This window comes from Cajanus cajan, chromosome 4 (assembly GCF_000230855.2).
Source record: "Cajanus cajan strain Asha chromosome 4, NIPB_CcT2T_4, whole genome shotgun sequence".
Taxonomy (NCBI): domain Eukaryota; kingdom Viridiplantae; phylum Streptophyta; class Magnoliopsida; order Fabales; family Fabaceae; genus Cajanus; species Cajanus cajan.
In genome coordinates this window covers 12999323-13023076 of record NC_138520.1, presented here as the reverse complement: position 1 = coordinate 13023076, position 23754 = coordinate 12999323, and the positions used below count along the sequence as shown (strand labels likewise).

Here is a 23754-nt window from a genome sequence, read left to right as displayed (position 1 = left end):
ATAGATTGTGCTCAAAGAGAGTTGGTATTTCCTCAGTTAGAGGATGAGGTGTTGTTGTCAGCGGGTCAGGCTGAGTAGTTGATGAGAGATGGAGCTGAGTGCTTCATGTTGTTTGTCGTTTTGAATGATTGAGACGGAGAGGGCCATCACTGAGATTGAGATTGTCAGTGAGTTTCCTGAGGTGTTCCCAGATGATGTGTCGGGATTGTCACCTATGCGTGATGTTGTATTTAGCATTGACCTGGTATTGGGTGCAAGATCGGTATCAGTGGCTTCTTATAGGATGGTTCAAGCTGAGTTGGTAAAGCTGAAGAAACAGATTGAGGATTTATTGGAGAAACAGTAGTGAGGTCCAATGTTTCTCCTTGGGGTGCCCTGGTACTGTTAGTAAAGAAAGGTGGTGGGGCCGTTTGTGTGATTATCGGCAACTAAATAAGTTGACAATAAGGAATGAGTATCCGCTTTTGAGAATTGATGATTTGATGGATCAGCTGAGGGGAGCTTTGATGTTTTCGATGATTGATTTGAAATCTGGATACCATCAGATCAGGGTAAAGGAGAGTGACATACCGAAGATTACTTTTAGGACTAGGTATGGTCGCTGTGAGTATGTAGTGATGCGTTTCGGTGTCACTAATGTTTCAACAGTGTTCATGGATTACATGAACAGGATTTTCAGGTCATTCTTGGACAGATTTGTGGTGGTCTTCATTGATGATATATTGGTGTATTCTAGATCTTTGGAGGATCACCGTGAGCATCTGAGGTTGGTTTTAGAGGTGCTGAGGGAGAGGTAGTTGTATGCCAAGCTGTCCAAGTGTGAGTTTTGGTTGTCTGAGGTGAGATTTGAGGCATGTGATATCGACAGAGGGGATTGCAGTGGATCCAGCCAAGGTGGAGGCTGTGATTCAGTGGAGCGTCCGAGGACTGTTATGGGGATTAGGAGTTTTGTTGGGTTAACGGGTTACTATCAGAGATTCATGAAGAGTTTCTCTCAAATAGTAATGCCTTTGACTTAACTGACTCGGAAAGATCAACTTTTAGTTTGGATGGACGCTTGTGAGCAGAGTTTTCAGGAAATTGAAGGGGTGATTGACTACTTCTCCAGCTTTGGTGTTACCTGACACTGGTGAGTATTTTGATGTGTGCTGTGATGTTTCTCACTAGGGGTTGGGCTGTATGTTGATGCAGGAAGGGAGAGTAGTAGCGTATGCTTCGAGGCAACTTAAGACTCATGAGTGGAATTATCCTACTCATGATTTGGGAGCTTGCAGCTGCGGTGTTTGCCTTGAAGTCATGGAGGCACTATCTGTATGGTGCAAGATTCAGTGTATTTAGTGATCAGAAGGAATTGAATATGAGGCAGAGAAGGTGGATGGAATTCCTAAAGGACTTTGATTTTTAGTTGATGTATCATCTTGGGAAGGCAAGTGTGGTAGCAGATGTATTTATTAGAAAATTCATTCACATGTCGGTTATGATAATTAGGAAGTCGGAGCTGATTGAGCAGTTTAGAGATTTGAGACTAGATGTGGAGGTTGTTCAAGATTACATTAGTTGTGGTATGATCACCATAACTAATGAGTTCTTGAGACAGGTGGGAACTAAGCAATTACAGGATCTAGAGTTGTTGAGAATTTTGGGATTTGCTTGGTACTGAGAGGACAGCTGATTTTGAGCTTAGTGCTGATGGAGATTCTCGAGTGGAAGTGTGATAATGTCACTAAGGACATTGTGGTTGGGTTGCCTAGGACAGCTAGGAACAGTGACTCTATCTAAGTGATTGTTGATAGGTTGACAAAGTGTGCGCACTTTCTTCCTATCAAGAGGTGGTCCTTGGAGAGGCTTGCACAGTTGTATATCAGGGAGATAGTACGGTTGCATGGAGTGCCTTCCAGTATTATCTCTGACAAAGATCCAAGGTTTACTTCCAGGTTGGCAGACTCTACATCAGGCTTTGGGAACAAGGTTGAGGTTGAGCTCTGTTTATCATCCACAGACAGATGGTCAGTCGGAGAGGACAATTCAGTTAATGGAGGATCTCTTGAGAGCTTGTGTGTTGGATCATATGGGTAGCTGGGAAGAGGTGTTACCATTGGTAAAGTTTATTTATAATAACAGTTATCACTTGATTATTGGCATGACACCTTTTAAGGCTTTGTATGGTAGGAGGTGTAGGACTCCATTATGTTGGTATCAGGAGGGTGAGTCAGTAGTGGTTGGTTCAGAGTTAGTTCTTCAGACTACTGAGATGGTGAGATAGATTCAGGAAAGGTTGAGGGCTACCCAGAGTTGATGAAAGTCCTATGTTGATAGGAGGAGGAGACCTCTAGAATTTGAAGAGGGAGAGCATGTGTTTCACGTTTCACAGTTGAGGAACTACATTAGAAACCTGAGTCAAGTAGTAGAGATGGATGAGGTGCAAGTTAGAGAGAACTTGACCTATGAGAAGAGACCGGTAGTTGTGGTTAATCACAAGTTGAAGAAGCTTTGTGGCAAATCCATCAGCTTGGTGAGAATTGTTTGGGATGCAGCTACTGGTGAGGTTACCTGGGAGGTGGAGAGTCAGTTCAAGGAATAGTATCCATTCCTCCCTTCAGGTAGACCTATTTTCGGGGACGAAAATTCCTGTTTGTTAGGGAGTATTGTAACGTGGTTTAAAAAAAATGTGGTTGATTTAGTAGCCCGGAACGGGCCGTTCCCAATCTGGAACGGGCCGTTCCAAGCTATTAAATTAAACTGAAATTTGTGGTTGGGAACGGGCCGTTCCGGAGGGAGAACGGGCCGTTCCAAATTCCAGAACGGGCCGTTCCGGAGGGAGAACGGGCTGTTCCGGATGAGTCCCGGAACGGGCCGTTCTGTTTTCAGAACGGGCCGTTCTGGGCGTGGATTTTCTGCGTGAATTGGGAGTTCGGAACGGGCCGTTCCGAACTCGGTACGGGCCGTTCTGGGGCAATCCAAAAATCTATAAATAGGGGTTAGAGGCCTTCAGGAAAATGTGAGTTTTTAGAGAGAAGTTTTAGAGAGAAGGTCTCTGGGTCAGTGAGCTCCTTTCTCTCCCAAATTTCTCTGTTTGACTCATTTTCTCCTCTAGACCACTAATGCCTTCTGACTTTTCTTGAAATTCAGATTAGAAAGTTTGCTTTGGGATGATTGAAGTTCCGGGTTGAGCTTTGGAAGGGGATTCTATTTCGTCACAGTTATTGGCTATTCTGAGCCAACCTTCAGGTAAGGGAAGCTAGAATGTTTGTTGTGTAGGTTGCATGTGAGTTTAGAAACTCAATAGGTACGTGAATTTTGAGAATCCATAGATGGATTGAAGAAAATCTCATCTTTTGGGGTTTTGAGAAAAAGGAGGATTTTGATGATTTTGATGTATAGGTTGGATGCATGTGAGATTTGAGTTATTTTGAGTTGTATGGAGCCTATGTATTGTGTTTTGTGTTTGCATGTGGCTGGATTTGTTGGTTTGGATGAGAGTTTCTGAACTCTCTGACTGGGATTAGGCTAGGCGCAGGTTGAGTGCGCCAGCATGGAAGAGCTTAGGGCTCTCAGGTTGGATGTTGGGCCAGACGTGATTTGGTTGCGTCAAGCGTGGATACTCTTAAGAGTCTCTGTTTCAAGGACACCGAGCGTGACTTGAACGCACTGGGCGTGGATGAGTTTTAGGACTCTCAGGTTGGGATTAGGCTGGGCGAGCTCAGGCTACGCCGAGCGTAAATATGTTTAAAAATAATTATTTTAAATTGATGCTTATGCATGTTTAAAGTTAAAATGTTAGATCATATATGTGTGATATATGATGTATGGTGCGGTGTGATTCATATGTATGCTTTATGATGATACGTATGAATGTTTGAATATGAGTATGCTTATTGATCATAATGGTGGGTAGACCATGTATGATGTATGATGCATTATTGCATGTGATGTCTTATGACATGTGTATGACTATTGATCATGATGGTGGGCAGACCATATATGATGTATGATGCATGATTGCATGTGATGCCTTATGGCATGAGTCTAGCCTAGGACTTGAGGAGAGGAAAAATATTTTCGAACTGGAAGAGCTCACATAGAGTCTCTTGAGAGTGGTGCTTGGATAGGCCACTGATATATGAGAGTGGTGCTCTGGGAGGCCACTGGATTTGGGAGAGTGGTGCTCAGATAGGCCACTGGGTTGGGTGAGTCTCCTCTAAGTCCTTAGCTAGTGTTGGAGCGGGGTATGAGGTCGAGGGTTATTCCCTTAACCAAGTACTCGGGAAGGTGCGTGGATCCTTGCGGATAGTCGGTGGGCGAACTCCACAATTGACTTGGTTAATGCATGCCAAGGTCGTGGTAAGCCCGTACCCAGCTGTACTATACCTGACGGTGGATCTGGACTTCCAATTGTGTAAGTGACATCATCCGAGTAAACCCGAGTGAGGATTATATATCCTGTTTAGCTGTGACCGAGCGGGCGCATTGGGCGTGAAAACGGTTGGGGTGGTTTCGGTAGGATGGAATGTCACTTATACAGCTCTATTGTTGTGGAGATCTCCTAGGTGTATGCGTGACGACGCATTAGATGATTGATATGCATTGATATCTGTCATGAGATGCATTTATTGCATGATTATTAATATGATGAAGTGTGGTGTTTGACTTCATGATTGGTGCATTGTATGTTATGCATGAGTAGTATTAGATAGAGTGTATGGTGAGACTCTATGAATATGATTAATGGTTGGATGATTGTGTAATATAGATTATAGTTCTATACTTGTATGATTGATTTGTGAATTCTAGCTTACCCTTCTGCTTCCATGTGGTGGAACTACGATGATCATACTTGGTATGGGAGCAGGTCAGGGCTAGCTTGGAGTTGAGGTGTCCGCTGCGAGACGGGGAGTTTTGATCCTCGTGTTGGAGTTATCATTTTGGGTAACGGTTTTGTCTGTACTTGACCGGCACAAGGGAATATTATTTTTAGGATGACTGTACATATATGGAGTTTTATTTTATAACAAAAAATTTAGATAATTTATTTTTATTTGTACATGTATGTATGAGTTATCCAGCTTAATATTTCTCTTAGTTCACTAGCAGTAGTGCGATTCCACTAAGTGTAGAGACCATGGCGGGTCGTTACAGGTGTAACTTTTACTAAGTGTTACACTGCTCAATAACTTTATATTAAATGTAAATTTTGAAAATTCAACCGTTAGATTGAAAGTTCATATCTCTTAGATCATATATATCAAATTTTATATTAATCTAAGATGATTTGATACTTCATTCTCATAAATCAAAATTGACGTAATATATACATTTCAAAATATATTAAAATATGAACACTTTGATTACCTTCAAGTTGTTGTTCAATTTTAACAAAATTTGACATATATGATCTAAGAGATATGAACTTTCAATCTAACGGTTGGATTTTCAAAATTCACATTTAATATAAAGTTATTAAGCGGTGTAACACTTAGTAAAAGTTACACCGGTGTCGTTTGAACCCTCATATATATATATTTGTGTGTGTGTGTATATTGGAGTAGAAAACATAAAAGTCCCTACTCATCTCAACTTGAAAAACATAAAGTCTTTCACTAGGATTACAAAAAAACAATCATGTACACATATATAAATTCCAATACTAGAAAGTATTAGAAACCTTAAGTTGTCAATCAAGCGTCTATACAAAGCTGTAATAGATAGCATCCACAAAATGTCATCTCCGACATGGCGAACCACTAGGCTCGCCCTCCAACTTAATCCTGACTTACTCATATAACAAATATGATCATCGTAGTCAAACACATGAAAAAATAAATGTAAGCTTGTGTAAAAACAAAATCAACATATAATCTAGGAAGCAGTAAGCTAACTATATAAACATCAGTTACATCTACTCAACAATAGTCATAGTTCAACTTAAATAACATAGATAAATTTACCAAATTAACTTCACGACATTTACATAAATCAACATCTTAGTAACTTCACATATGAATAAGCAACTTATAAAAACAACATACAACTCAACAACTTATGCATCATTATACATTTCAACTAAAAATTCTCTTACAACACAAGAAAGTAGTTTAAGTGTCTTGATCATACCAAACCAACAACATCGAAAAATCTTTCTTCTCTAGGTCATACAACATATTTTTGGATATCAATCCAATATCAATGAAAAAATGATTACTTGAATGTCGTCACTTAAATTACGAAAGTCTAATACCACTATCAGGTATAATATAACTTGGGTATGCACCCATCGTGATATTGACATGCATTAACCAAGTCTCATTTGAAATTAACTTGTCAACTGTCGTCTCAATACCACACACCTCTCCAGCTATTAGTTAAGGATTCTAACCCCGACATCATACCTTACTTTATAGGTCACTTCAACAGCAGTATGGATCGACCTACCTTCTATATTATTTCAACTAAGGATCTAAAAGAAACAATAACCCTCTACTTAAAGAGGAACCTTACTCAATGAGGATTTTTAAACTTTGGGCTCTCAAATGTTTTTATTATGCTTAATTATATTTTGTTTTATTTATTAAGAAAAGGGAGTTTTGTTTTCAATGGAAGGTTATTAGAAAACTTATTAGTTTTACATTCTTTTTCTCACCTTATGCTCCTTTCCTCTAAAACTCAAGACCTCTAATGAGTAGAATGCAGAGGCTATAGGAGCACATCTTGGATATCTTTGTGCATCATCAAGCGTCTATTAAGGTAAAGAGGAGTAAGTAATCTTACTACAAGTGTGAGATATCTACAGGGTAGAGGGATTGAGCCCCCAATCTCTCATTTGTTCATATGTGTTGTGAGGAAGAAATCCAATTCTTGTCTTGAGATTTGTGAATTTGTATTTTGTACTTTTGTCATGGTTTTATTTATGATGATTGAGATATGTATAATTGATTTCATGTTAATTGCTTTAATCATGAATCCGTGAGTGTTTGTATTTCTTGTGGGAACCTTAAAGTAAAAAGTAAAGTAAAAATTAATAGGATTAATGATGTTTTGAATGTAAGGATGTTTAATTAATGGCTTAATTGTATAGTAATAGGTTTTAATTTGAGATCTTACCAAATAGATTTGGATTAAAAGTGTTAAGGGAATGATGTGAGAAAAAGTTAGAAACCCAAAAATCGTATAATATCATGTTATGAGTTGTCATTGCTCATTCAAGCGACTTTAGGCTCACTAAAGCGATCTTAGGCTTGCTCAAGCAATTTTGTGACAAAGGTTTGAGTAACAGCTTGCTTAAGCGAATTTTAGAGTGCTCAACCGAACTAACCCTCGTTTAAGCGAATGATTGGCTAGCTCACTTAAGTGAGTATATGATCGAATTTGCTTTGTGATTTTCATGAAAGTTATAACCCTATATGTTAGCTTTCAAATTCCATTAGAATAACTCAAAAAACAAGTATTTAACGAAAGTTACGATCATTTTAGTGATCAAAAGTCGAGTTGTCAACATTAAACGGAAATATCATAGTTTTTGTAATTTTAAGCATAATAGTTGATAAAATTAGAACTAGAGGTCAACATAAAAATTGTCTATAATTTTCTTAGCTTTCCAACAAGATAAAAATCAACTTGATAGAATATGTATAACTCTAGATGTCACATTTAAACCACACAATGTCTTTGAAACTTAAGAAAAGAAGATAGTTTGTGAGTTGTAAGGGTGGGTTATCTAATCCTTTAAGTACTTAATCTTGAGAATGATTTGTGATACTTATATCAATATTTAAGAAAGAGAAAGTAAGAAAGAAGATAAATGTGAATGAGTTATGAATAGATTATGATGAAGATATGAAATTATATAACTTTATGATTGATACTTTGTTGCAATAGGAGATATAAAAAGTATTAAGAATTAAAGTTATGTGTTTAAGATGTTGTGTGATAAACTATTATACTATAAGTTAATATGTGGATTTGAATATAGTTTTCTTTTCAATTCTTTTACGTATAGTTTTATTTAGCTTCTTAATCAAGTTCTAAAAAAATAAATTCATTTTATTTTATTCGCGACAAGTTATATAATATTAAATCATGTAAAATATTTTTATAATTATCTATTAATTTAAGCTAATAAAATGAATTGTAAGTACTTTTTAAATTTTAAAAAAATTTACAAATATTCAATTCGGATATGAAAATAACAACAACAGCATGTAAAGAATTTTGTTTTAAAAAATTTATTGGTAGCATTGTGATTGGTGATCAAGCAAGTGATTAAATTGAAAGAGATTAGGATAGTTAAAAATAAGGGACCAATCTTGCATTACAATTTTCTTCTGAAAAACTAATAACTAATTCTATCGGAAACTTGCGTGAGAATTTTGTTTGGAATAACAAGCTTTTGAGTAACACCGATATTACCCTCACTCACCCGTACCCTTACCTTACCCTTCGCCTATATATACAAACAAATTTCTATGGACATTTCTTTTGGGTACTGCAACCAAGCAACGGCATGGAAGACAGTTTCAGAGTGCGAGTAGAAAAAGCCTTCGGTTCTCTTCCAATACCCTCTTCTTCTTCTTCTTCTCTTTGGTCTCTCACAGAAGACGAAATCCAAAACAAACCCTCGAATCGCACACACCAACCCAAACCCCAACCCTACGCCTCTTCAAGTGTCCCGGTTCAGCTCCAGAAGGACCTCGACGATCTCAACGACGACGATGACGCGCCACGTGGACCCTCCAAACCCCCCGATTACGACGATGACCAGTGGCAGATTAGGTCTGGTATTGGCCGAGATTGCACCCTCGATTTCGAGGTATACCTTTTTTTTTTTTTTTTTTTTTTTTTTCCCCTCTTTGTCTTTTTTTCCCCAATGTTACCCTAGTTTTATTATTATTATTTTGGACTAGCACTATGATTCTAATTCTAATGCAACTCATTTCACAAAATCAATTAGACGACCAAAATTGATTTTTTTTTTGATGTTTATCTTTGAAGGGGCATTGGAAAAAAAATCAATTTTTGTGTGTAAAATTTATGTAGTTAGAGGAAGATATAGATATGATGAGAACCATTAGGCAGAGGTGAGGTTGGGATAGTATGGAGATGATGTTAGGTTTGGAAGAGGTGAGGCTGGGTCCGTATGCACATGTTGCTAGGTTTTGAACCCTATTGGGACAGATTCGAAAAATAAATATAGATATGTTGAAGAGTATACTATGAAGGTGATGGACTTTTAATTTGAATCCTTTTTTATTATTGTTATTGTTTAAGTGAGCTCAAATGAACGATTAGCTGGAGGGGACTGAGTTTTCTCTCCTTTGTGGTTATTGTTTTTGATTGTTGTTACTAGTTTTTATGGTTACAAAATTTTCATGCTCAAAGTTCAGATTAGAAAAGGAAAAAGATGTTGAGTGAATCAAGGTTTTATGCAGGAAGAGGAGGATCAGTATGACAAGCAGGCTGTTGGCAAAGAGAACGAGGGTGATCGTGTTTATATGAGGGATATAAATGATGATGGAGTTGAGATAAGTTCTTCCAATGTTTTCCCCACTTCGTTCAGGGATTTTGTGAGAGACCCACGTGCGAATCATTTGGCTGCGAGGATTAGGTTGAAGCAGGATGATGAAGCAGCTAGAAAAATTGATGCTCTGCATGTCTCTGAGAAATCTGCCCCAGACATTGGTGGTGATGGTGGTAATAGTGGTGGTGATGCTACTAATCCCAAGTCAATTTTGAAGAGTAAGGATAATAATCCTTCTGAGCCCAGGCCGCAGAAACGTGTTCGGTTTGATTCTCAATGTGATGATAGAGGTAATAATGATGATGACGACGATGATGATGACAACGAGCATGAAAGAAACAGGGATGTTCGCATGAAAACCTCATCAATGGAAGATGCTTCTGCTTCGGATCAATTGGTGAGGTCACAAGAATTTGATTCAGCAGTTCCAGATTACATTCGAAATCCTTCCCGATACACGTGTTACACTTTTGATGATTCGTCAAGTGACATGGATGACAAATCGAATAGGGAAGCATACACGAGCTTCCTTGCACAGTTAAAGGGTTCCAATGCTGCCAAGGGAACAGGATCTCAATCAGATGAAGCTTTGGACGATCTGCCATCGGTAACCTTTATATCAAAGAAGAAATCTGGTGATGCTACTATGAGAGACAGTGAGATGGTGTCAAAGCAAAAGCCTGATGCTGGCAAGGAGGCCACGAATAGAAAAGCCTTCACTGTTGGCATAGCTGCTGGTGATTCTGAAAACAGTGATGTTTGTGCAATGGAGGAAGATGAACCAGAAGTGGAGGATGCTAAAAAGAGCTCACAGAAGCTGAACCGCCAGTACAGGAAGAAAATTCAGGAGGAGTTGGAGGAGCCTATCGTGTAATGGCATAGTTAGTTCCTAGACTTGCAGAATTTGCCATAATCGGACTTGTACCATTTTCCCCTTTCGTGTTGCTCTGACTAATGTTCCCTTTCGTAAATTTGTGGAACCACATATTTGCCTAGATTTGCATATGGGCAAGTTAATTAGATTCAAGAACTGCTATAGGTGTAAACTTCAATTCAGGCATAATTGATCAGAGCTAAGATTAAGACTTGTTAAAATATGTACATTTTTGAAGTACTGAACGGGGAACGGTTTATAGTCGTTAATTTCCAAAATGTTTCATTCTCTTTGAATTTGTGATAGTGTAAATAGTTTATGCAAATGTGCTGGTAGGGCAAAGAGTTTTTAGATTGTCATTTAATTTAATTATAAGTAGTGATGTATGGTATGTTTTTTTGACTTTTATAATACTTTCTTAGGAAACTTTATATAATAAACAAATAATTAAAGAATCGGATTAATGTGTTAAACTTAAAGTCGAATTATTTGAACATGGTATAAGTTTGATTTTTGGTAGAAACAATCCTTGCTTGTTTTCTGATCAAATTAGATTAGTTCAAGAAGAAATTTTAAGACATTGATGTGAAAACTAAAAAATATAAGAAATAAATGGCTAATTTTTGTTGTTGTTGTCTTAATTATAAAAAAAAAAAACTTACTTTAAAATGTACTAATTGTTAATTTTTTTTATATTTGGCTTAAATATGATTTTACTTCTTTATATGTAAGGTAAATTTGATTTGATCTTTAAAATTGATCTTTTTAACCTTTATAATTTAAAAAAAAAATATTATTTTAATCTTTACATTTAATTTTTATTAATGAATTTATCAAGTATCATCATACAAAGTTGATTTGCTAGAATCTTTATTATTGAAAATATTACATTAAATTTAATTAATGTAGCATAAATACCTCAATACATCACAATTAAACATGTTACTAGTTATTTGAGTCAAATAATTATATTTTTAAAGAACTAAAAAAAATCAATTTTAAATTTAAGGAGCTATAAATACATTTATCACTAATTTTAAAAACATATCTAATTATTTTTTTTATACAATACATCAAACTTAAACTCTATATAATATACGGAATGATAAGGATCAGATTTATAAGCTCTATCTAGCTTTTTATATACTTGACACTTTTTGTAGACATTTCATTCTTTGTGAAAATTTTGAGAAAAAATAATTGTGCGCAAGAACTATAAGCATGGGTGTAAATAGTTGCTCATAGCAATTTTCACTCGGTCTACATTCTTAAATTTAAAAATGTTTCATTGTATAATATGCGAAATGCAGACCAGGTTATAGCAATTTTCACCTGGTTCCATATTCTTAAATTTTTGGAATCCAGCATTTTCTTTGAAAGTATAATACTATGCAAATTGCAGTCATTGCTAGATTGCAAGCATATGATTTATATAATCTTCTTTATCTTTTGATGTATGCCTTTATTTAAATCATCAGTGATGATTGTGAATCTATTAAACTTTTTTTTAATTGATTCATGTTTTAGCATCTTAAACATTTCAAATTAATGAGTTGAAATGTTTGCTTTTTAGTTCTTTTAGTGTCTAATCTTGATTGAACGCACTGTTACTATAGTGTTCGAGTAGTTATTTTTATTTTCTCTTGAACTATAGTAATATATTATTTTATTTCAACCAAATCCTTGACTTGTTTATTATTTTATGAAATCTTATCAATGTTTAGTTATACACTTTGTCCATTAGGTGGCATAAGTGTTACATCTCATAAAATTAATTGTATGCCACTTCTACAAATAACTCTTAATGTTGCATCTCTTTTGAAAATGAGACCTATTATCATGAGTCATGCCCTGTTTTATCACTACTCAAATAACACTTGTTGGGGGCGAGTGGTAAAAGACATCCTCTTTCGTGTACCTCTAATCAAGTATCTACAAAGGACAAAGAGATCATACAATTTCGCACATTTGTAAGAATGTATGTGTCCCGGATTAAAACATCATTCTCAAAAATATAAGTTGAGGAATGTAAAATTTTCGGCTATTGCTCCGGTGCCCTCTTATTTGAAGGGGTTTTGGTGCCCCTCAGTACAAAAGTTGGGTTTTTAGGGGCAATAAGGTAAATTGATAAATTGACCGAAGGCTATCAATTTACCTTATTGCCCCTAAAAATCCAACTTTTGTACTGAGGGGCACCAAAACCCCTTCAAATAAGAGGGCACCGCAACAATCCCCAAAATTTTCACGTTTGTTTCAAGCTTTAAAAATATATTTTTGAATATTGTTTGTTTTTAAGAAAGTAATTATCCTATTAAGTCATTTCAATTTTCATGGTCAGAAATGAAAAAAGTTATATTCTCTTGAGAATTTAAGAAGTTATTATCTAATTTGATTATAAATTCTATTCTAACTCACATATTTTTTATTTATTTTAATTATTTCAAAATTTAAAAATATTTCTACAAATGTTTAAATATAACTAAATGTTTTTTTCAAATATTTTCAGAAATAGCAATTCTGATTATATTATTCCTGAAGATCTAATATCATTATGTGAAATAAACGTCCTCTAGGAGTCACAGTAGTATTGCTGAAATTAACTTGAACATGAAAAACTCTCGAGTTGTCTGACAATATGCAACAATCATATTTTGATCTACTCAGAGCACGTAAAAGGACAAACTTGGCCTTTGTGTTCAAAAGGTGTTGGCTTTTTCTTGTGTTGTTCATTTTGTTTTTGGCTTGTTTACTTCTCCTTTTTCATTTTTCTTGGTTGGTTTGTACTTTGTAAGGACCTATCTCTATGATATTCCATAGATCCACATCTTGAAATCCCATAAACAAATTTATTCAGTAATTTCAATAATAGTTTTTTCCAAAACCATGAGATCTATTTGTTGAAGAGCCTTCAGTATGAAGATACTTGTGTTAATCTTTCTCTTGCAATGTTAGGTACGCTCAACCTGAAAGTTGAGGTCTGATTCCAATTGAAGTGAATCAAAGCATTTTAAGAAGGGAGGTTAAATTGTAATATAAATATAAATAACTATTAGATTTTTGACCTTTATTAAGAGTATTTTAATACTCAGCAAGAGTTTTAGTATATTTATAAGTTTATCTGAATTAATCAAATTGCTTTTTCATAATCCTCTTAATAGGATTAAATCAAAGTAGTCACCAGAAAACTATTTGCTTCTCATATAATGATTCAAAAATCTTATTTTTTTAGCCAAATACTACCGTTAGAAATATCAAGTTCGTAATGCAATATAATTATGGTTATAATCCTTTAATGAAATAGGATGCAATATTTGATTTATCAAAAAGATAGATGAAGTGAATGAGAAAGAAAGGACAACAATGAATTTTATATTGATTCCCCCTGCATCTGGATTACATCGGTCCCTACACACTCATGAGTTTTCCAGACCAAATCAACAGCATGTTTGTGTCGTCATTTTTCTCCGTTAAACAGGAAAGCTTTGTGAGATAGCTTTTCCATTTAACAAAGCTTTGGAATTGGGGACGTCTCTAAAACAAACACACCCTAACTAATATCATAGCCTCTTAAGGCTTCACAACAACATGATATTCTAAACCTCTTCTGGTTTTTCTCAACCCCAAAACTACTTAGTTCTAGGTGGAAAGTTACACAAAAATAGTAATTAAAATAGTATCACAACTTGGTAAAATGAACAACACAGCAAAATGTTAGGCCTCTTATAAGTAAATATTATAAGAGGAGTGCCAAGACTTAGGTTTTATAATAAGACTGAATTGTTTTAGCAGTTATTAATTATTTTAGCAGTTATTGTTGTAATTGTTTTAGCAATTATTAATTATTTTAGCAGTTATTGTTGTAATTGTTTTAGCAGTTATTAATTATTTTAGCAGTTATTGTTGTTTTAATTAGGACTAGATGCTATTAGTGGGGGGCAAGCATAACTGCCTCTAGGCAGTTATTAGCAGAATAAAAATAGCAGAAGAAGGAGGATAGAGGGCAGGCAGTTTTTGAGTGGTTTTGGAAGGGAGAGACCAAGCTCTCGAACATCTTGTGAGGGAACCTTTGTACTCAAATCAGTTTACTAAATTTCCTATATAATTTGTATTCTGTACCAGTTAAATTAAGTAAACTTCAGTCCTTATTCTCATACCAGTTGGTGTCTATCAACTGGTATCAGAGCAACACGTTCCTGGAGACTAATTCATGGTGTCGACACGTAGTATGGAGGCGAGAGTGGAGGCTTTGGAACGGGGGTTTGAAGGTTTGCTGGCAATGCGTGAAACAATAGTGAAGAGCGCAGAACAGTTAAATGAAGTGCAGGCCTCAGTGCGAGAAATTCGTGCGAGACAGGAGGAAGAGAACAACGAAGCAAGCCACACAATTCTTCCGAGCAGGCCACAGGGGGGCCACAATGGTGGGCGATACAAAGTGGATAGGTGGAGAAAATTAGAGATACCTGTTTTTGATGGAGAGGATGCGTATGGCTGGACAACCAGAGTGGAGAGATACTTTGATTTAAAAGGAATGTCTGGAGAGGAAAAATTACAGGCGGTTATGGTGGCGATGGAAGGAAAAGCATTAACTTGGTATCAATGGTGGGAGTTCTCTACGCACCAACCGACTTGGGAGGATTTTCGAGCAGTGGTTATTAGGCGTTTCCAACCAACCATGGTTGACAATCCTTTTGAACTGTTGTTGAGTCTCAAGCAAACAGGCTCCGTGGAAGAATACAGAGAGAAGTTCGAACTCTATGCTGGTCCATTAAAGAGTGCAAAACCTGCATACTTGAAGGGCATCTTTTTGAATGGGCTTAAGGAATTAATTAAAGCAGAATTAAAGCTTCACCCAACAGAAAGCTTGGCTGATTTAATGGATTGTGCACAAAGAGTGGATGAGAAGAACCAATTGATCACAAAAGGGGAAAATTCAACAAGTATGATGAGCAGGCCAATGAGAACATATAATACTAATCGCACAGTGATGTGGGAACCGGGAGCAAAGCAACAACCCCACGTTTCCGGAATTGGCAGTTCTACTGGAGAGGGAAGTGTGGTGAAACCTTCTAATACTTTCAGAGGAAGAAGCTTTAGAAAGTTAACAGATGCAGAGTTACAAGAGAGGTCTAGGAAGGGATTGTGTTTCAGGTGTGATGAAAAGTTTGGTCCAGGCCATGTGTGTGCACATAAACAATTACAAATTTTAGTGTTGGCCGAAGGGGAAGAAGAAGGAGATGCAGAGGGAGAAATGACGGTGGTTGATGAAAACGGCGAGCTAACACACCTTCAGTTATCTATGTGTAGCATTGCTGGCCTTACATCAAAGAAAATAATTAAATTGTGGGGTAAGATTGGGGAAGAACAGGTCATGGTACTTATTGATTGTGGAGCCTCTCATAATTTCATTTCAGCCAAGTTTGTGAAACAACAGAAACTGGATATGTATGCAACCTCCATTTATACAGTGGAGGTGGGTGACGGAAGAAAGCTGGATTGTGAAGGGGTGTGTCCTAAATTGAAGTTGGAGATACAAGGTCTAAACATTCAACAAGATTTCTATGTCTTTGATCTTGGAGGAGTGGAAGTGGTGTTCGGAATGGATTGGTTGGCTAGTCTAGAAGAAATAAGAGCAAATTTTCGTGAATTAACTCTTAGAATTTCGATTGCGGACAGATATCACACACTGAAGGGAGACTCCGATTTAATGAGAGCTTTAGCTTCTTTAAAGTCTATTTTAAAGGCTCTACGTGATCAAGGTCATGGATTCCTAGTAACATACTGTCAGATGCAAGCTGAAAGCAGAGAACCAGCAACTTGTCCCGCTTGGACAGAATTGGTTTTGGAAGATTATGATTCAATCTTTCAAGAGCCGCAAGGATTACCACCTCCCAGAAGACAGGACCATGCAATTCGATTGAAGGAAGGATCTAATATCCCCAACCTCCGACGGTACAGGTACCCACACTATCAAAAGAATGAAATTGAAAGGTTGATAGATGATATGCTTAAATCTGGTATCATTAGACCTAGTGTTAGTCCTTATTCGAGTCCTATAATCTTGGTGAAAAAAAAAGATGGTGGATGGCATTTTTGTGTAGATTACCAGGCTCTTAACAAGATTACTATACCAGATAAGTTCCCTATCCCTATTATTGATGAATTGCTTGATGAACTGGGAGGAGCCGTGATTTTTTCCAAGTTGGATTTACGATCCGGTTACCATCAGATTAGGATGAGGGAAGAGGACATTCATAAAACAGCTTTTCAAACTCATGAAGGGCATTATGAGTTTCTTGTCATGCCTTTCGGGCTCACCAATGCACCTTCCACCTTTCAATCTCTTATGAACGAGGTGCTAAAGCCGTATTTGAGGAAATTTGTACTTGTTTTCTTTGATGATATTCTGGTTTACAGTAAGGGTGAGGATGACCATCAGAGGCATTTACGGGCAGTTTTGGCATTATTGAAGGAGAACCAATTGTTTGCTAACAAAAAAAAATGTACTTTTAGCCAAACTCAATTGGAATACTTGGGTCATATCATTTCAGCAAAAGGGGTGGCAGCAGATCCACGAAAAATTGATGCTATGTTAGAGTGGCCAATACCTAAGGATATTAAAGCTTTGAGGGGATTTTTGGGATTGACAGGTTACTATAGAAGGTTTGTTCGAGACTATGGTAAGATAGCCAGGCCTTTGACTCAACTATTGAAGAAGGATAAATTTCAATGGAATGCTGAAGCACAAGCTGCCTTGGACAAATTAAAACATCTGGTAGCCGAATTGCCTATATTAACTGTCCCCGATTTCTCCAAAACATTTATTATCGAAACTGATGCATCAAACAAAGGGCTAGGGGCAGTTCTAATGCAAGAGGGTAGGCCTGTGGCTTTCCTCAGCCAGACTCTATCTGATAGGGCCCAATCTAAGTCAGTATATGAGAGAGAATTAATGGCAATTGTGATGGCTATACAAAAATAGAGGCACTACTTGTTGGGAAGGCACTTTATAATTCTGACTGATCAGAAGAGACTTAAATTTCTGACTGAACAGTGACTAATGAGCGAGGAATACTTCAGGTGGACCTCAAAACTTATGGGTTTGGATTTTGAGATCGTTATAGACCAGGAAGGGAGAACAGAGTGGCTGATGCTCTTTCTAGAAAAATGACATTTTCTGCCTTGTCCTCAGTCCACTTTGAGCAAATGGCAAATTGGGAATTTAAAATTCATCAAGATCCTAAGCTTCAAGGGATAATTCATGATTTGATAAAAGATTCTAATTCCCATCCGGGCTATAAATTTCAGAATCAGAAGTTGTTTTATAAAGGTCGGTTAGTCCTTCCAAAAGGCTCTTCTCGCATACCATTATTGTTACAAGAATTTCATAACTCTGCTATAGGGGGCCATTCGGGTTTCTTTCGAACCTATAAAAGAATCTCTGAAGTTGTGTATTGGGAAGGCATGAGGAAAGACATCTAGCATCATGTAGCTACGTGTGAGACGTGCCAAAGGAATAAATATCAAGCTCTATCTCCGGCAGGACTTCTTCAACCACTACCCATACCCAATCAAGTGTGGGCTGATATATCAATGGACTTTATTGAAGGGCTTCCCAAGGCTCAAGGAAAAAATGTCATCTTAGTAGTGGTTGATAGATTGACTAAATATGCTCATTTCCTTGCACTTAGTCATCCTTTTACTGCAAAAGAGGTTGCTGAAGTTTTTATCACAGAGGTAGTTAAATTGCATGGGTTCCCCTCTTCTATTGTATCGGATCGTGACAAAATATTCCTTAGTCACTTCTGGTCAGAATTGTTCAAATGGGTCGGCACTCGACTCAAGTTTAGCACTGCATACCATCCCCAAACAGATGGCCAAACTGAGGTGGTCAACCGGTGCTTAGAGACTTATCTGAGGTGCCTCACTAGAAGTAAGCCTAAGTAGTGGCCTAAGTGGTTGAGTTGGGCTGAGTTCTGGTTTAACACCAACTACAACAGCTCTTTAAAATTGACTCCTTTCAAAGCATTATATGGCCGCGATCCACCCCATCTTCTACAGGGAACCACTATTCCGTCAACTGTGGAAGAGGTGAACCTGATGACTTATGACCGGGATCAAATGTTACATGATCTCAAGGAAAATTTGGTCACAGCCCAGAATCAAATGAAGAAGTATGCTGACCAATCTCGACGCGCAGTATCCTTGGTTATTGGTGATTGGGTGTATCTCAAGCTCAAGCCATATAGGCTACGATCATTGGCTCGAAAAAGAAATGAGAAGCTGAGTCCACGTTTTTATGGTCCTTATCAGATCACAAAACAGATTGGAGCAGTTGCTTTTCAGTTAGCCCTTCCACCAGAGAGTAAAATCCACCCTGTGTTCCATGTTTCTTTACTCAAGAAGGCTCTCTCTCCCTCAGCAACTCCTCAACCTTTACCACCTATGTTGTCCGAAGAGTTGGAATTGCAGGTAACCCCAACTGCTGTGAAAGCAGTGCGTAACACTACTCACGGGATTGCTGAAGTGCTTATTCAGTGGACTGACCTGCCAGAATTTGAAGCCACTTGGGAACCAGTGGAAACCATCATGAAGCAATTTCCTTCTTTTCACCTTGAGGACAAGGTGACTCTTTTGGGGGGGAGTATTGTTAGGCCTCTTATAAGTAAATATTATAAGAGGAGTGCCAAGACTTAGGTTTTATAATAGGACTGAATTGTTTTAGCAGTTATTAATTATTTTAGCAGTTATTGTTGTAATTGTTTTAGTAGTTATTAATTATTTTAGCAGTTATTGTTGTAATTGTTTTAGCAATTATTAATTATTTTAGCAGTTATTGTTGTTTTAATTAGGACTAGATGCTATTAGTGGGGGGCAAGCGTAACTGCCTCTAGGCAGTTATTAGCAGAATAAAAATAGCAGAAGAGGGAGGACAGAGGGCAGGCAGTTTTTGAGTGGTTTTGGAAGGGAGAGACCAAGCTCTCGAACATCTTGTGAGGGAACCTTTGTACTCAAATCAGTTTACTAAATTTCCTATATAATTTATATTCTGTACCAGTTAAATTAAGTAAACTTCAGTCCTTATTCTCATACCAGTTGGTGTCTATCACAAAACTTCAATCACATAAGCAAACTAGTTCTTAAGTGGTTTATGCAATCAATGCAACAAGAATAAAACCTACATAAGTACTCAAAAAGGAAACAAGGATACATATCACCAACAACACCAAACACTCGGTCTAAAAAAAATAGATGTTCAAAGTGTTTAAATATTATAGTAATATGCTCAAAGTGTTTCCTCAAAATTATACTAGAATTGATATGCGTGATTAATATGATAGTAATATGCTCAAAGTGTTTCCTCAAAATACAGAACCAAATCATTCTTTTAATGGTGCATCACCATGATCACTTTGCATGTGGCTCTCGTATTTATCTGCCATCATGGGCAGAGATAGCAATATGCTCAATTGTTTCCTCAAAATACAGACCAAATCATTCTTTTAATGTTGCATCACTATGATCACTTTGCATGTGGCTCTCGTAATTATCTGCCATCATGGGTAGAGATGGGTGCAACTCTGAGTGGGGAAATAAAAGTTTCAGACGGAAAGCATCAACTCCATTCAAATAGTAGTGAAAGAGCCGCTTAGCCCTAATAAAGCCAAGGCGACCATACAGTGCCAATGCTCCTTTATTTGTCACTTCTGCTTCCAGTGTAACCTATACAAATAAATAACCAAGAAAGTGAGTCAGCATGCTCCCTCGTTGGACTTCCCAGCACTTCCCATCGTAGTCTAAGTCTAACCATTATGTTTGGCCTCTGAAGTCCAAATTTTACACTCCATCTAACACACTCTTCATTATTGGTTAAAATTTATTAAAAACTACAAAATCATGACATTCATTAAATACAAGGTGAGACCCATAAAATTATCTGATTTCTAATAAATTTCAACTAATAATAGTATATTTAGAAAGTGAATTGCCGGCATTTCTTTTCAATATAACTTTGGGTGTAATAGTCGTTTCACTGCATGATATGAATCAAAATCATATCATGGCAGTAGGATTAGTTACTTCAAAAGGAATTGATCTAATAAACTGTTGGCACTCAATAAGATTTTTTTAATTTTATTTTTAATTTAAGAACAACGGTTATAACAAAATGAGGGTCAAAAAATATGCCATTCCAAGGGTGCTTTTACCAAACAAAAAGGAAAAGAGCAGAAAACAAGAACACAACTGATGTTTTAGAGGCATAGGCATAATCATAATCCAGGTTCATTAATGAAGATTATAGAATCAGGGAATGCAGGCACAGTTTTATGAAATGGATCTGTTTACTGTAATATCTGATTCAGTTTTAGAAATAGAAGGTAAAACAAACATCTTTCCATTTGCAAATACGTTGAATTTAGTAAACCTGTACTCTTTAATATTTCGTACTCAATCTTTCTTTTCTACTAAATATTCACATACTAAATCAGCAAATAGTTTGTCTCGTCATTGAGCCATATACTGTGTTTAAAGAGGTGCATGCCAGCATGCAGAAAACAACAAGAGAAAGGATTTTGATATTCTTATATACATTCAAGTTATTGTCATGTCCTGCATCATATCACAGTGTGCATACATTGTTTTCTCATGTAAAAAAAACATCCAAGTCAGCAAACTTCAACAATAATCAGAGACTTTTGGTTCCAACTTCAACATCCTTTTGATGTTTCTCCACTTTCTCTATTTGCAATATATCATAATGCAATTAATTAATTGATGAATAATTACATGAAACCATGGGCTGTGGTAAGATGGCGAGCCATTCATCCACGTATATAGAAGGAAAGGAAAGAAACAGAAAAATTGGTCTGTCGGTAGAGGGAAAAAAGGGGACCAGGATGGAATTTGATGAAAGAAGGAAGTGGAGAAATGGGTTGGAGGAGGGAAATGCTTAACACAATGAAGAGCTGCAAAAGGAGATTTGGACGATCACAAGAGTAATGAATAATGATGAGATAAATTGTATAGGGTACGAGCTGGAATGTGATGGGATATGTGAGCATTTTGGGTAGTGCAGTGGCTTGGCTTTGTCCAGGCAAAGAGTGTGCACTGTCCTATAGTGTTCATTCATCATTCCTATTTTTTCTTCTTGAGTTTTCTCTGGTTTAATTCCTGTCTTTTTTTCCCTCTGTTTTTTAGGGCTGTATTCTCTGGTTCATCAGAGATTTATATACACTGGAAGGATCTGTGCTCATTCCTTTAAGCTGAATATCAACCAGAATTTAGTTTTTTCTGTAAGATTAAAGGTTAAAAACAAAAGGAAATGAAGGAAAAAGGAGTGACAGACACTTTAAGACAAAAACTAGTTCTCCGCTCCATGGGTAAAGGAATAAATAAGGGTGAAACACATTTGGGAGCTAACTGTTTTCATCCCATCCACAGAGTAATTACTAAACCAGTATATCTAAAGCATTTTAACATGCAATCATCCTATAAAAGCACATGAAATATATGATAAACAAATAATCATTCCCTAATCTTGATCAACTGAAATTTTATTGTTTAAGATGAAAGCACAGTGAAATTCAAGTTTTCAATTTTCAGTTTTTCATACCAACCAACAGGGAAACTAAAACCTCTCTCAATTTCTCTCTGCCTTCACTCCTTCCCACATGTTTAAACCACAGAATACTGGCATACAACCGCAGACAGTTACATATATATACACAGAGTCACACATGCATACCTCTTCACAACCCGATTCCATCATCACCTTAATAGACCTAGTAACAAGTTCTGTAGCTGCAGAAAAATAAAGCAAAAGCCAAATGAAACCTTTAGCAACATAGCACTAACATTCTTCATTAGAATTTCCAACATCAACACAAAACAAAAAACTAACACAGAGAAATATCAACCATTGATAAGAAAGTACACATGCATAACAAATCGAATTTGTTAAAATTTGAAGAACTGCTTTTTGGGAGAAATAATTATTTTATTTTCTCAAAACCACTTCTTGGTACAAGGATTGTCTTTACTTTCACATGAATCTGAAGTTGAAAAAGTTAGTTTCTCACAAATTGTTTTACTAATTATAAAATAACATTCTTAGAAAACAAGTTACCGTTTCCTGAAAGTGTTTTTTACCTATATTTTCCACAAAATTGCTCCCATAGGAGTATGTGAAAAATCTAAAATTCCCGAGTTAAATGAAAGTTTTTTTCAGTCAAAATATCATGTTACCTCTGTTTAACTATAATATAGCAAAAATCATCGATCCCCAATTAACATATATAACTATTTCCAAGAATATTTATCACCAACCAAACACATTTTAACCATTCCATTCTAATCATGATTCCTAGCCAATGGTCCTAAGAGTTAAGATGTTTCACTTCTTTTTTTTTCAAATAAAATTAAGGAGAAAATAAAGAGAGGCATAATATGCGAATTACCAATGCCTCTTCCTCTGTAGGGCTTGATCACAACCAGCATGGCAATGTACCCTCTGAAAGTGTTACGGTGTTCCCCCATCTTACAAACCACCGTGCCCACGCATTTACCCTTGTGGAACGCCTAAAATCAAGCACATAACAAAAAAAAAAAAAAAAAAAGGTTAAAAGAGATACGTTGAGGAAATTGGAAAAGAGCGAAAGCATAAAGAAAAAGTGAAAAGTTGAGGAACCAGAAAAGAAAGCTGAGGCCAGAGATAGACGAAGTAACGGTACGTGAAGATGGAGTAAGGCTCGCTGAGTTCTTGGTCGACGAGGTTCATTACGAGAGGGAGGTGATGCTCGCCGCCGTAACTAACGTACTCAATCTCCGAAGCGTCGAACTCCACTTTCTCGATTTCTGCTTCGTCGCTGTTGCTGCTTTCCATCTTCTTCTTCTTCTTCTTCTTCTTCTTCCTCACCTCACTCCTGCGTCGCTGGTTTCTTGCACAGAACAAACGGATGCAAGTTCCGTGGACGAAGTTATTCTATTGGGCCTTGCTTATTCTACTGGGCCTTGCTGTCACGCCTTATCGGTTATTAACTATTATATATTGAACATTAACTATTATCTGACGTGGAAGTGTGTTTTTTTTAGATTGTTTTTAATTTTTTTTAACTAATTTATTATTTTATTTATGAAATAAATTTTAATATTTTAAATAAATTATAAAAAGATAAAATTAATTTTTAATATAAATTATTTGTTATAAATTTAATTATTTAAAAATGTCTATTTATATAAAATTCTAAATATAATTTATATATTTAAATATAATATTTATTTTTATTTATAATTTATTATATTTTAATAATATATAATAAATATTTAACTTGTGTATTACACGTGAATAAATACTAGTTATAATAAAAAAAAG

At 36.4% G+C, this 23754-nt stretch overlaps 2 protein-coding genes and 1 pseudogene across 3 annotated transcripts; 2 read left to right on the top strand and 1 right to left on the bottom strand.

The window, feature by feature from the left end:
* Positions 1-8454: 8454 nt before the first annotated feature.
* On the top strand, positions 8455-10681 carry LOC109818973 (uncharacterized; annotated as a pseudogene). Its single transcript, XR_014432941.1, has 2 exons — positions 8455-8803; positions 9423-10681. The product of XR_014432941.1 is annotated as an uncharacterized LOC109818973 (transcript).
* A 3929-nt stretch (positions 10682-14610) lies between these two features.
* Positions 14611-17364, top strand: LOC145957174 (uncharacterized). Its single transcript, XM_083073391.1, has one exon. It carries the CDS (start codon positions 14611-14613, stop codon positions 17362-17364), a length of 2754 nt encoding a protein of 917 aa, XP_082929517.1.
* A 2258-nt stretch (positions 17365-19622) lies between these two features.
* Positions 19623-23387, bottom strand: ATMAK3 (Acyl-CoA N-acyltransferases (NAT) superfamily protein). Its single transcript, XM_020384532.3, has 4 exons — positions 23071-23387; positions 22841-22961; positions 22129-22184; positions 19623-20105 (listed from the first exon to the last, which is right to left on the bottom strand). The coding sequence occupies exons 1-4, from the start codon at positions 23263-23265 to the stop codon at positions 19878-19880; spliced, it is 600 nt and encodes a 199-aa protein (XP_020240121.1). The 5' UTR covers positions 23266-23387; the 3' UTR covers positions 19623-19877.
* Between the last annotated feature and the right edge of the window lie 367 nt (positions 23388-23754).